This window comes from Camellia sinensis, chromosome 11, assembly GCF_055761805.1.
Source record: "Camellia sinensis isolate YWXY chromosome 11, ASM5576180v1, whole genome shotgun sequence".
NCBI lineage: Eukaryota > Viridiplantae > Streptophyta > Magnoliopsida > Ericales > Theaceae > Camellia > Camellia sinensis.
In genome coordinates this window covers 122,364,634-122,377,772 of record NC_138971.1, presented here as the reverse complement: position 1 = coordinate 122,377,772, position 13,139 = coordinate 122,364,634, and the positions used below count along the sequence as shown (strand labels likewise).

The 13,139-nt window shown below is 33.3% G+C and overlaps 1 protein-coding gene across 2 annotated transcripts; it reads right to left on the bottom strand.

The window, feature by feature from the left end:
• Window positions 1-891: 891 nt before the first annotated feature.
• Window positions 892-8,091, bottom strand: APX6 (ascorbate peroxidase 6). 2 transcript variants are annotated; one of them, XR_014344449.1, is made up of 11 exons: window positions 7,872-8,091; window positions 7,537-7,639; window positions 6,174-6,289; window positions 4,828-4,898; window positions 4,560-4,602; window positions 4,317-4,413; window positions 3,995-4,078; window positions 1,937-2,058; window positions 1,735-1,801; window positions 1,488-1,581; window positions 1,025-1,204 (listed from the first exon to the last, which is right to left on the bottom strand). XR_014344449.1 is itself a non-coding variant. In XM_028232748.2 (10 exons), the coding sequence occupies exons 1-10, from the start codon at window positions 8,020-8,022 to the stop codon at window positions 1,099-1,101; spliced, it is 960 nt and encodes a 319-aa protein (XP_028088549.2). In that variant the 5' UTR covers window positions 8,023-8,090; the 3' UTR covers window positions 892-1,098. The 2 variants fall into 2 exon arrangements, 1 of the variants encoding a protein (XP_028088549.2); XM_028232748.2 differs by lacking the exon at window positions 1,488-1,581 and having other exon boundaries at window positions 892-1,204; window positions 7,872-8,090.
• Window positions 8,092-13,139: the final 5,048 nt, after the last annotated feature.

Here is a 13,139-nt window from a genome sequence, read left to right as displayed (position 1 = left end):
TACTAAATTATTGGAAATTATCACATTACCTCTTAAACTATAAAATCATACAAATATACTCCCTAAACTATAAAATGTACAAATGAATCCCTTAAACTACAAAACCATACAAATTGAAACCCCAAAACGGAAGGGGTCACACACCAATAATTTAAGGAATCCATTTGTATACTTCTAAAATTTAGGAAACAAAATGATACTTCTTAATAGTTTAAGTGTTCATTTTTATGCTTTTATAAGTCGAAATGATATTTCTCAATAGTTTAAGGAGCTTCCATGTAAAAAAACCCCCAAAAAATAGTTCTTAAACCAAAAAACTGGCTTTTAAAGGAGACTTCTTACAACACTAACAAAACATCCCAGCAATTGGGTAATCAGTACTTTCTGGAAAATCACTCTCTCTTCTTCAATATTGTTTTGCTTACTGTCCAGGAGGTACAGAAAATAAAACCAAAAAAAAAAATAAAACCAAAAGTTCCAAACCATTCTAATGCATTCAAACTTAATTTATCTTTCATTCAATCTCAAATGAGTTTCAATCAAGTCGAGCTTGAGTATTTCGATTTTCTATAACCATTCGATAGTGAATATAAGCTTAACGAAAAGTTGAATTTTGAGTTGAGCTCAAAAAATTAATGTACGTCAAAATGTGTTCAAAACTTGATTTATACAGATAACGAGAGCTGAACACACGTAGAACAAGAACACCACAAATAATTGGAAGAAAATAATGAAATACAAGAAGTTCATTAGGTTGTCAACCTTTCTCTGTTTCCTATATCAAAGGTGAAAAAGAATACATTTTGAGACAAAAAGTTCTTTACTCGTATAGGAAAAAAGAAAGAAGTGGAATGCTTTGTCATGCAAGTCTCTTCTTGATCCAATACATTTGATGATGTGAACTACCCAAGCTTTGTCTCATAATGAGACACACCTTGATATTTAAATCAGAAATCATAGAAACATGAATGATTAAAATTACATAATGCCTTCATGTTTTTATTTCTTCCTAAACAAACCAAGCTCAAGCAAATATATATATATATATATATTTTAAAAGATTATAACATGCAATAACATATTGTGGTTCTCAAGGAATTACAATGATGTTTTCCACCTTGCACCAGTATTCACAAGCTTGGTGTAGACATTCTTAAAATCTTCAAAGAACAAATTCTGGTTATCGGCATACTTGGAAATCCACCTGTGAAAAGGAAAATATTTACATGCACAATAGTAAGCAAATTGAGAATAAGATTGCTATTTGTCAGATTATGTTAATTTGCATCAACTGACACAGACCATAATGCAAATATATAATCCAATTACATTTGTCGGGTCAATCGGCATGAGACTTATATAGCAAATTAACAATCCTTTTGGACTTCAAAGCTATTGAGTAAGGGAGAACCTCAAAACTAATTTTTCAATTGCAAAATATTTTACAAAACGCATGCTGTATTTAATTAAGGCAGAGAAGAAGTCACCTGATCAATACGAAGAATAACCCATCATCATTCAAATCATATTAAAATTTGACAAGAATCATACAATTATTCTTCAATTACAGCAAAATCTAGGCTACAAAGAATTTCATGAAGCTTGAGTTATAATGATACTAGTAAACATGTCACAAAATTTTATTGCAGTGAAGCTGAAAATACTAATTGCCATTTCTCTATAGTTTGGGTCATGAGTAAAGGCAGTTAAAAAAGGGTTCCGAAAATGACAAACCTTAAGCATTCATCATCCTCAACAAGTGCACGATCTGAAGGAAGACCAATCATACTTGACATACCACCTGCATAGATCAATGATAAGTGAAGAATCTGTAAGAAGACATATAACTAGGTCTAGACCGCACTGACTGACTGAGAAAATTTAATAATGAGATGTAAGTTGACAAATACAATAAGACCCAGATTATGTCAATCACCTGAAGACAACCACGGCTTCCCTAAAAGAATTTTGAAGTATGAATTATCAAAGACAGTTGGGTTTCCAAAACCTTTACTTCCAAGAGTATGAGCCCCGGATAATGCAACAAGTTCTTGTGTTCTGCCAAGACAATGCAACGAGGCCATGAATTTTGTAGAAAGCTATCAATCATAATGTACATATGGCCAAACATGCCTAACAAATATAACTCATACATTTATTGACTAGAATACTGCTTTAACTAGTTTATAGCTTCCAAAATTTCCCAGGTCTTGTTAACCGAGGGCAACCAATTGACATTGTTCGTGGTTAAGGTTCCCTAGCCCAAGAGGCTATATCATCTCAAACAATTTTCCCTCATCTTATCTTCTATTGGTGTGAATTCAAACTTCTTCATAATAGATTTATTTCTTGATTTATCTTTTCTTCTAACATTGCTCGTCCATTTCAACATTCTCATTTTCTTCTAGTGACTCCTCTTAGGAGGTTCTCACCTCACTATACATCCATACAGACACTAAGCTCCCATATTTTCCTTCAAAGGAGAACATACTCTTAAATACGAACATATTTTCATGTTCTCACAGACCATCCATCTAAACTAAATGCCTCCATGGCCACTTTCCTAAAAGCAGTTGGTTCAAAGTAACCAACACCCAAACCCTAGGCTGCCCTCCTTCAAAGAACACAAACCTCCCAATCCACCAAGTAGTATCCAAATTGTTCCCTCACATCACCCCAGTTAAATGTAACCACAATCAAATCTACAATAAATATCAATTTATTGTTGTGCCATCACTGTGCCTTACGTTTTAATTTTTTGAAAATTCCTGTATCGGTATGTCAGTATGCCATATCTTTCATGTGTTTGTATATGTGCTTCTCAAGTTGTCCCTGAATCCTATACCCATCCCATCTCCCCATCATTATATCCTGAAATCCTCCAGCCAAATTTTCCATACTGATTGGCACCTTGCCACTGTGAAGAAGTCCCCCACTATCCTACAGAAGACACACGTGATCTAACATGAAGTTTTGGAGCATAGACTTCAATACATCCAACAAGTGCTCCCCTTGAATAGAAGCCACCGAAGAACATGTCAATAATCCTATATAAAGATGAAGTGTTGTGAACTTGTGGTTGTTTGACCAAGTAAGTTGCCCTCTTCTAAGAGGAAAATCCATCAAGTTGCTAAATTTCAATAAATTCAGAACATTCTTTCGTGGCCCCAGATATATTTTGACATCTAGCCCTTTCAGATGGAACTGAATAACAATGAAGACCGAATTGATGCATCATGGAACATCCCACCTCACCTGTATGTCACCTAACTCCACTTGATGGTCCTCTGTATCCAAATCATCAATAGGTTTATACCCTCCTCAGTCTTGAGAAGGGCCAGTAAAATCAAAATAACATCTGAAATCATGTATGAGACTTCGAGCCTCTGTATCCAAATCATCAATAGGTTTATACACTCCGGAGTCTTGAGAAGCGCCAGCAAAATAAAAATAACATCTGAAATAATGTAGACAGTATGCACTCTCAATGACATCATCTATCCTTTTATGTATATATAAAGAAGTTACCTACTTAATATTTAGTGCACAATGACTATGTAAGATATTAAGCAACTGCATTGACATGCCCAAGCTCCTTATCCATTTTAAAATGATGAGGATTGGTCCATTTCAGAAAGAAACTAGGAAAAACTTAATTATTCAGGACTTGCAGCCAAGTCTTTTCTATCAACTCAAGTAACAAAAAAGAATAGTAATTGCATGGGTGATTAAAAGACTACATTTTAATATCTAAAATGACATTAATCAAAGACAAAGAAGGATAGTGAGAAACAAAAGAGGAACTCTTGATCACTGAACATAATATTCAAGAGTCAAAAGTTCTGCAATGGGAATATGCCATATGGATTTAAAAACATCAGGGGCACTAACAGTTTTTGGAGAATTTATGAAACATAAAGATAAAGACTCCAATAAACAGTTTATTCATCAAGCAATCAAATAGAAAAATACTGTGTCCACTATTTAAACTCACGTGAAGCCTTTTCTTTGAAAACACTGTTTCAGGCCAGTAGCATCCAATGATTCTTGAGGAAGTTTCCCTTCAGGATCAGGGACCCTGTAAAGCAGAATTATAATTAATAATTAGGCTGACAGTTCTTCAGCAGCTACTGTTCAAATTTTAAAAGTAGGCAGAAACTGATGGACACTGGACAACTAAGATCCAAAGCATCTCGAACGTTTAATTGAAAGCTGAAGCTTGAGGATTTTAGCATTAATTGACCAAAGAAACCAGTTTTGCTCAGTCTAAGCAAATCTGATTCTATATCATATTTAGCAAAAGTTTAGCCCTTTACATGGAATCCAATCTCCCTAACTGAACTGGAATCCTTGGACCTCCACAAACAGAAACAGCTTCAGCTCCTGCCACGGCAATCATGTCTGCCCATGATACTAATATAGAAACAAGCCACAAAGAGTTAGGATATACCAAAACATCTAATCTATACATTTACAATTGCACCAAGCAACGGCCCGTGAAACATAAATCTGATGAAGTTTAAATTACTTTCAACAATTTAATTTTCGATGGTAATAACCTGATTGTTTCATATCCACCTCAGCCTTTGCTTTCTCAAGAATCTAAACAACCAACGTATCCACTGAGGAGTTAGACAGTTGGTGGTTGGGTAAAAGTTCATCATTCTGGATATATGCTCAGGCATATGAGAACTTGAAATTGTTTATAAGTAAACACAGAAATGTAGTGTATATATATATATTACTATGTATATGTGTGTGCATAACAACTGTAATAGACTGTAATAGGGGAGGGGGAATGAGTGCAAGAGACGGGAGAGAGCTTGCCTTGATAGGTTTTTTAAGACCTGTGTTTTCAGGTCTATCCAGTTCATATACTATAGAGCCATTCATTCCACCTGAAATAACAAAAGCAGTTCATAGTATTTAAAGAGAAGAAGAAAAAAGAAATAAAAAAGAGGAAACAAAAGACCAAAGTATATATGAATAAAAAGGGCCTTCAAAATGTCACAATAATATAGTTCACAAATTTAGGTATTTGTCAAGAAGCCAAAGCGCAGCTCAGCTCAATTCAAGAGAGAGACAAAGAGAGAGAGAACCAAAGCAAACTAATCCTACAAGAATCTTTTTTCACCATTCTGTTTTGTCAAGAGCCATATGCTCAATTAAATTAAATAAATAAATTTTTTTTTCCTACCGCATCGCATGCCAGTTTAGGTTTTCCCCTCTACCTAATATTTGCTTATATAGTGATAATATCACTCTTCCTTATCATTGCATCTACAGGTCTTCATTGTCCATGACAAAACCATATTAACATATTCTCTGTCAACTTATCTTCAATTGTAACTACTCCTACCATTTTGCAAATATATTAATTTCTAATTCTATCTTTCATAATCTAACCATATATCCATTTTAGCATCCTCATCTCAACTATACTCATTTTGCGAACGTGTTGTTTCGTAGTTTCCCAACATTTTGTCCCGTAAAACATATAATTAACATATAAATTTTCCCATCATGAGTTGAAGGAATCCTCATGAAGGCCATGCTACATCATCCTCCTTATAAACCTTGGAAATTCCATTCCCTAGAAGAAAGAAACCCAAACATTTAAGAAAGAAATCTTACATCCAATCAATTTGATACAGGACGACAACCATTTAAAATTTCAACGAAAGTCATATACATATATGTCAACTTGTCAAGTGAAAGCACTAAACAGCTGTCAGTAGCTTAAACAATTTTATGGCACTCTCAGCCATGGGGCTAACAAAAGACAGCAAATTTTGATAGAAAAAGTTTATCTTTAAAGCTTAAAGCTTTAGCTAACATTTACTGCATCTGGTTGTTGCCCTATTTTGATCTTCTAAAGTGACCCTATGAGTGTTGCACAATAATGTGATAAAGAGGCAATGTTATAGCCATGCAAGCTGACGAAGAGTGGCCAACTTAGGCGACCCAGATACAATAAACAGGTATAAAAGCAGGAGATAGATTGGAAGGAAACACTCAAAATTTCGCTGAAAAAGACTAGAACAATTGTGATACCCAAAATGTTCCACAGTAATTCATGAGCAATAAATAAATGGAGAAAGGATCTTAAGTAGAAGTAATGTTTACGACTGCACTAAGTAATTATTTGCAGATTAATTCCTCAAAACATTTACCTGCATTCCCATCTGTTTCAAAGGTTCCTGCATCATGAAAAACTAAACGAAGTACACCAGCAGCCTTGCCTTTGGACAATACCTTCCTTACCTCCTCCTTTACGAGAAAATAATCACTGGCACCCAAACTTCATTGTCAATAAAGGCAAAAAGTGTGCTAGAAAATATGATACAGATATCCATAACTCATGATTTAGATTTAGTGACTAGTAAACCAAATTTAAAGTTGGACCAGCTGCATAACAGACAAGAATTTTAAGTCAACCGGAAAATTTTGGCTACAAATCAAAATCAAACATTTAGCTAATTCACATTTGCATTAAACTAAGTATCGTCTTGTACGAATGTAAAGAGGTCTGAGACATATTACATGTTGCTGATTGTTTCCATGAGTTCACAATTTTCTTTTTACAGTTTTCATTGAGTTTCTAAAGGATTCTCGACTCAACATAAATGATACTAAAAAACAATAATTTTGTTCCTCGACAGAAGTAGCTTACTCATGACTTAGAGAAGACATAATGAAAATCCAGAAATATTCTTGACACATAGGTCTTCTGTTTTGCAAGAATTATACTTAGGCCTCGTTTGGCAACCAAACTTTTTAGTCAAAAAGTCAAAAAGTTACTAAATTAGCCAAAAAGTCAACAACCCATACCAAAAAGTCAAAGATTCTCTTTTCTCTCTACTTTTTGCACATCTTTTCATAAAAAGCCAAAAAGTCATCCCAAACATATTAGTTTTTTTTAGCTCATATTTTAGCCAAATAGTCAAAAAGTTACTAAATTAGCCTATTTCCAAACGGGTCCTTAATGAGAAAAAAAAAAATGGCTTAAGAACCCAAAAATAAACGAAAACTAATAATTCTATTAGTTAAAGAAAAAATGTGCTTCCTACAATTACTAATCATAACAAAAAAAAAAAAAAAAAACATAAACTGTATGTGTTTCCTACATATTTTTTTTTTCTCTTTTTTTTTCTTTCTGTTCCTAGCTTTGGGAGCCAAGAAGAAAACATCTACACTCTAACCCAAAAAAAAAAAAAAAAAAGTAATAACACCATTGTCACATTATTCTAGTCGTAAATAATGTTACGATATCATTTTCCTAAAAGGATTTGGCTTCTCTTCGGTTGAACTTTCAACTGGACCAGACAATTGAGGTTTTTTATCGGTAAAAATCATTAAACGAAAATTTCTTACCGGTAAGAGCCTATGAAGATATGGCACTGTTAAATTTTTTAAAAGATTCTTACCGGTAAGGTCTCAACTGTTTGGCTCAGTTGAAAGTTGAACTAGGGAGAAGCCATCCCCTTCCTAAACCTAAAAAGAATAGGGTAATTTTATAGTTTATAAGTAACTTACTCCGCAGCATTAGCGCGAAAACCTTCCGGGGATTCATGGAGATGAAGAAAAAATGGAATAGTAACCAGAGATAAAACTTCTCTCCTTCCAAAAGATGCACAATCTGTAAGCAAATTAATAATTGAAATAACTATAGAAACATATAGAACAACCCAGCTCTGTAATTTCACTACTTAACAACAAGGAAACCCTAACAAGTTTAAAGGAATTAGTACAAATCGAAGCACCTATTAGTAAATGGTAATAGAGAGCTTCGTTTGGTAGCTAAGAAAATGCAAGAGAAACATTAGAAAGTAAAGATAGAATGAAGAAAGGAAAGAAGGAAGAGTTTTTACTTGAATCATAGGCGGTCTTGCCACAGGATGAGACCGTTGGTCGAGATTTGGCGGGAAATTTGAAATTGCGGCGGCTTGTGTAGGCGGCCGCGGCGGTGGAGGAGCAGAGGAGGGAGGAGGGGTCGATGCAGGTGGCCATCATCATCATCATCTCCAAAGGACGGTTGAGCACGGTCGAGCCGTTATTGATGATCCATATCAAAGAAGACTATCGCCTCGTTTGGCTCAATTTGACAAGTTAAAAAAAAAGTCAATTTTTTGACTTTTTAATTTTTTTTAATTAAAAAAGTCAGTTTTTTTTATTCGAAAGAAGTCAATTTTTTATCGAAAAAGTTACTTAAAAAAAAGTTAAAAAATCAATCTTTTACCAATTTTTTTAAAACATTCCATGAAAACATTTTTTTTTTTATATTATTTGTTATTATTAATTTTTTTTATAGCTAAATTATGAGATAAAAAAAAAATTAATATATTTACAAAAAAGATATCCAAAATGTGAATCAACATGTTTGGGAGAATCACATTAGGTGTGAGAAAGAGAAAAAAATTATTCATACATAAGGGTACAAATGTGTCTGTGATGAGGTACAAATGGAAGACGGTGGAGTGCAAATGTCACTTGCACTCTCATGTGTTGGTATTTTTTTCTTTTCTCCTATCTATCTGTGGTTCCCTTAACATTTTAATTTTTTTTAAATTTTTTTTGACTTTAAACTATTTTGTGATGTTTTCAAACGAGCTGGGCAAGTTTGGTAACAACTAAGAGCATTTTTAATGATTTGCCATTAGAGCTGCTATTGCTTTAATATAGCAGCTGTGTTGAAAAATGATGCTCCAATGATTAAATATGGCAGTAGCCATTTGTGCCAATTCAACCAAAACCAACTGTTTCCTTCATTCCCTCACTCCCTCCCTCATTTCCAGCAAAACAAATTTGACAGAAACTTGTTTCACCATTTCTTTTTTATCAGAATTCACCAAAAAAAATTTCAATAATTTTTTTTTTTTTAAATTTACCCAAAATCAGCAAAGTTTGTATTTTTTATTTTATTTTTATTTTATAGAATCAATCAATAACAATCCATAAATCTCAACAAAATCTCAAACAAAGTCAACAAATCTTAGATTCAATAATTTTTTTTTTAACAATTTCAATAAATCTCAACAAGCAATTTCATAACTTCAAATCTCAAAATTTTAGAATATGAGCAAAGCTGAAAATAATAAATACTTGGATTTGCCATGTGTTGTTCATATTCCAACAGATATCAACAATTATCTTATTCGTCTTCATCTTCTTTATGACTATCTTCATCTTCTCCATCGTATGTGAGGGCTAGATACCACCACCATCTCTGCTTCGTCTTCTCTTTCGCCTAGAGTTCAGAACTGAGAGAGAGAGAGAGAGAGAGAGAGAGAGATGGGCGATGAGTCACAGCATTGAAGGAAGCAGTAAAGAGATCGCCGGCAAGGGGAGCAGATTTGGTTTTGGTAGTTCAAAGTAGATCTAATGGTCCTTGGTTCAGAATCGGCGATTATCTCTTCAATCTTGTCCAATGTCGCCGATCCATTCTAGGAGAGAGAGAGAGAGAGAGGGATGGGGGGGGATAGATAGCGACGATTGGCAGTGACGGAAAGCAGAGAGAGAAGTTCCCATCATGAGGAGGAGTTTGCATCGTCGCTGATCGAAGAGAGAGAGAGAGAAGAGAGATAGGATTTGTAGAAAAAGAGATATAGAAAGAAAAGAGAGATAAAGTGACTTTTTGGAAATGAGAGGAAGACGAAAGAGAGAGGAAGATGACTCTAGAAGTTAATCTCAGCCGTTGGTTTATATAAAGATCCAATGGTGAGGGTAGTGTCTTGGAATGTCTAACATGAGCCCAACGACTCTATTTCAATCTGGAAGTAAAAAAAAGGCTATTTTTCCAAACAAACAAGACACCAACGACTATAAATTAAACAACTAAAAAAAACGGTCATGTTTTTGTAGTAGTGCAAACACACATCTTATTTCACCAATTTGAGTTCACAGTAAAAATATTTTCAATTATATTTTTTTTAATATTTTTCACACAATTAGTATAAAAGGTTCATCAAAAACAAAGAGAGGAAAATCATTCACCACTCACGAAGATGTGGCAATTTGTAGAGCTTGGTGTCACATTATTGAATACCCAATTGTTAGAAATTCGCAATCTCATGCTCATTTTTAGGGAAGAATTTTTGAAAATTATTGCTTGATATAGAATGATAACTCAATAATACAAGTGTCTATCTCATATTGATGAAGTGTAATTATGAAATGTTGCAACAAATTTCGTGGGTGTTTAGCGCAAGTTGAAAATCTATACCCAAGTGGGATGTCTCAAGTTGATATAGTAAGCTTTCATCTTCATTTTTTTTTGGTCTCATAAAAAAATTAACTAATTAATTAATTAAGTATTTTATTGATACAGATGCTTCACGGAAAACTTTTATACCATCAATATGAAAACAAACATTTTGCTTTTGAACATTGTTGGCCAATCTTGCAAAACAATGTCAGGTGGCAAGATGTAACTCTTACGAATACAATGAAGTTAAAGATACATACACCGTTTTCCCCTAATTCAAACCCTAAATCCCCTATGGATAACTGCTTAGACGACAACAGTCCAAATGTTGGTAACAATCCAACTATTGGTAATAATCCAATTGGTGAGGGTAGTGTCTTCTGCAAGGGGTAAAAGGCTTATGGGTAGGAAATCTACAAAAGAATTGCTTCGAAAAAGTGAAGCTGTTCAAGCTGAAGTCAACAAATATAACAATTTGTTGAAGACATTTAACCAACACCTTGCTGAGAAGGAAATGAAAAAGCTGAAAGAGAAGAAAAAAGGATTCAAGCATTGTAGGAGATGAAAGGACTAGAGATCAAAAAGGAAGAACATTTGTAGGAGATGAGAGAACTTGAGATAAAAAAGGAAGAATGTTTGATAATGACTACGGACATTTCTCATTTGAACCCTCAGATAAAAACGTATTACATAATACGCAAAAATGAGATTTTCGCCAAATTTGGTACATGCCAGCAACCTAAATTACTATTTTTCAATGCCTCCTTATGAATAATTACGGGATAATATATTTTTTAATTTTGCAATGTCATTTATTTTTCAATATAATTTTGAATATTTTACATTTAAATTTACAGGTGAATTATATTTAAATTTTTTTTGAATTTTTTTTTTCATTTTTTATATGTGTTTAGTCAGGTATAATGTAAGTATATAATTTTTTTTACAAATAGTTGAAAAAAGATCACAAAAGATTAAAATAAAACCAAAAAAAAAAAAAAAACTAAAAAACTTATATCCAAACAACACTTACAAACTTGGAGGACAAGTTGGTCGAGATTTGATAAAATAACATATGACCATTGGAGTACCATTGCTATAATTTGACAAAATAGAACTATTCGTTGCCAAATTATAGCAATGGCAATGCTATTTTGACAAACACCATTGGAGATGCTTTTAGGCTTTTTTTGGGAAGTGGCTTATAAGTCAGTTTATTGATTTTATGATTTATTTAAGTCACATCACTTCTTTATTTTTTACACGTTTTTCGTGATAAGCAAAAAAATTAATTTATTTAACACTTCTCAAAGTAGGCCTTAAAATAATAAAAATTAAAAAAAAAATCAAAATTCACTACAAAAAAATCAATTGTTCTTTTTATTTTTCTACACATTTTTTTGATAAAAAATTAAAAAATTAATCAAAATAGTCAATTCTCAATTTTTTTTTTACCTTATGTGATTTATTCTAACTTCTTATTTTTGATATAATATATATATATATATTCTAAAAAAAAAAAGAAGAAAAACTAAAAAATTAAAAACTATAGAATTAAATTCTTTTAAAACTTTTATTTGTTTCTTCAAGAAGATCTATAATTCTCACCTTTACTATATTTTTTTTTTCCTTCTCATCTCTCTTTCTTTTTTTTCCCTTTCTTTTTTTATCTAATCGAACAAAAGACTATCCTATTTATAGGGAAAATCCAAATAAGTAAAAGGAATATTATTTAGACTACCAACATAGTAAGAACTATGAAAGCTATTAAATCATCAAGCACTTGCGAAAGTGATTTAGATTGTTGTTTTTCGGAATAAACAATAAATCGACACAAACGATTTTTACGTGAAAAAATCACAATTGAAGAACCTTCAATTGTAATAAAAAACCACGAGCAAAACGCCACTAATCAATCCACTACTGAAGAAAGAAAGATTACAAAGATAATACACAAATTACCCAACTCAGTCAACTTGTCTTCACACCTTTTGTAACTCTTTCACCAAGCCTTCGTCTCGGAACTGATCAACCTGAAGTTGAATCCACAACTTCACTTGTCGAATTAATGACTACGTATAGAATCAAACGCCTTTGAAACTCTACGTTTGAACCTTCGGAATCCACCGAAGAATAACTCTCTTGATTATGAAGAACCAAACACCTTGATATTTGTATCTTAGATCATAGGTTACAAACCTTCTCAAAAAATCAAGGAAAAACTCACCAAAATCTCCAGAAGAAAACTTCAAACAAAACCCTAAAAAACCTTAAACAAGATCTAGGAGAAGTAATCCTAAAATTGACCCAACATGCGAATATATAGAATCTGAAATCGCGCGGTCCGCTCGAGCGTGGGATTTCCTGCTCGAGCAGAGACTGCATATTCCGTGATTTATATAAGGTCCACGCTCGAGCAGAAGTTTCCACACTCGAGCGTCGAATCACACCATCCAGTATATTTGCAGGCTTGATAGAAATGCTGTGAGTGTGCAAACCCCGCTCGAGCGTCACTTTCCCCGCTCGAGCGAGAAGACCAAAACTGGAAAAACTGGAAAATTCAAACATGTTACAACCTTGGTTTTGATCCATGGATTTTGACAACAAAGGGTCCTAACAATCTCCCCCTTTGTCAAATCCCGGACAAAACCATTCTAAAACAATTTTCCTAACAAAATCACTAAACCAGTTTGCCTATCAAAAACACAAAAACAAGACTAACAACACCAACTACTATGAGCCAACATTAACATCCATGAAAATTTGAAATCCAAGCTTTTGAACAATCACCCTGAAAGAGAAACAACCACACAATACTAACCAAAATCTGTGGAACTGTATTAAAGAACAAAATATAAATCCATCCATTAAAAAGAAAAACAGCTATCCAAAAAATATATCCATCATATCCAACTATACCAAACAGCTATCCAAC

Excerpts from the sequence above, each read along its gene's own strand:
- APX6 (XM_028232748.2), bottom strand. The coding sequence starts at position 8,022 with ATGATGATGATGATGGCCACCTGCATCGACCCCTCCTCCCTCCTCTGC. Across the intron at positions 7,640-7,871 it reads CAAGACCGCCTATGATTCAA|ATTGTGCATCTTTTGGAAGG; the intron begins GTAAAAACTCTT and ends ATTTGCTTACAG. Across the intron at positions 4,899-6,173 it reads TGAAACAGATGGGAATGCAG|GTGGAATGAATGGCTCTATA; the intron begins GTAAATGTTTTG and ends TTGTTATTTCAG.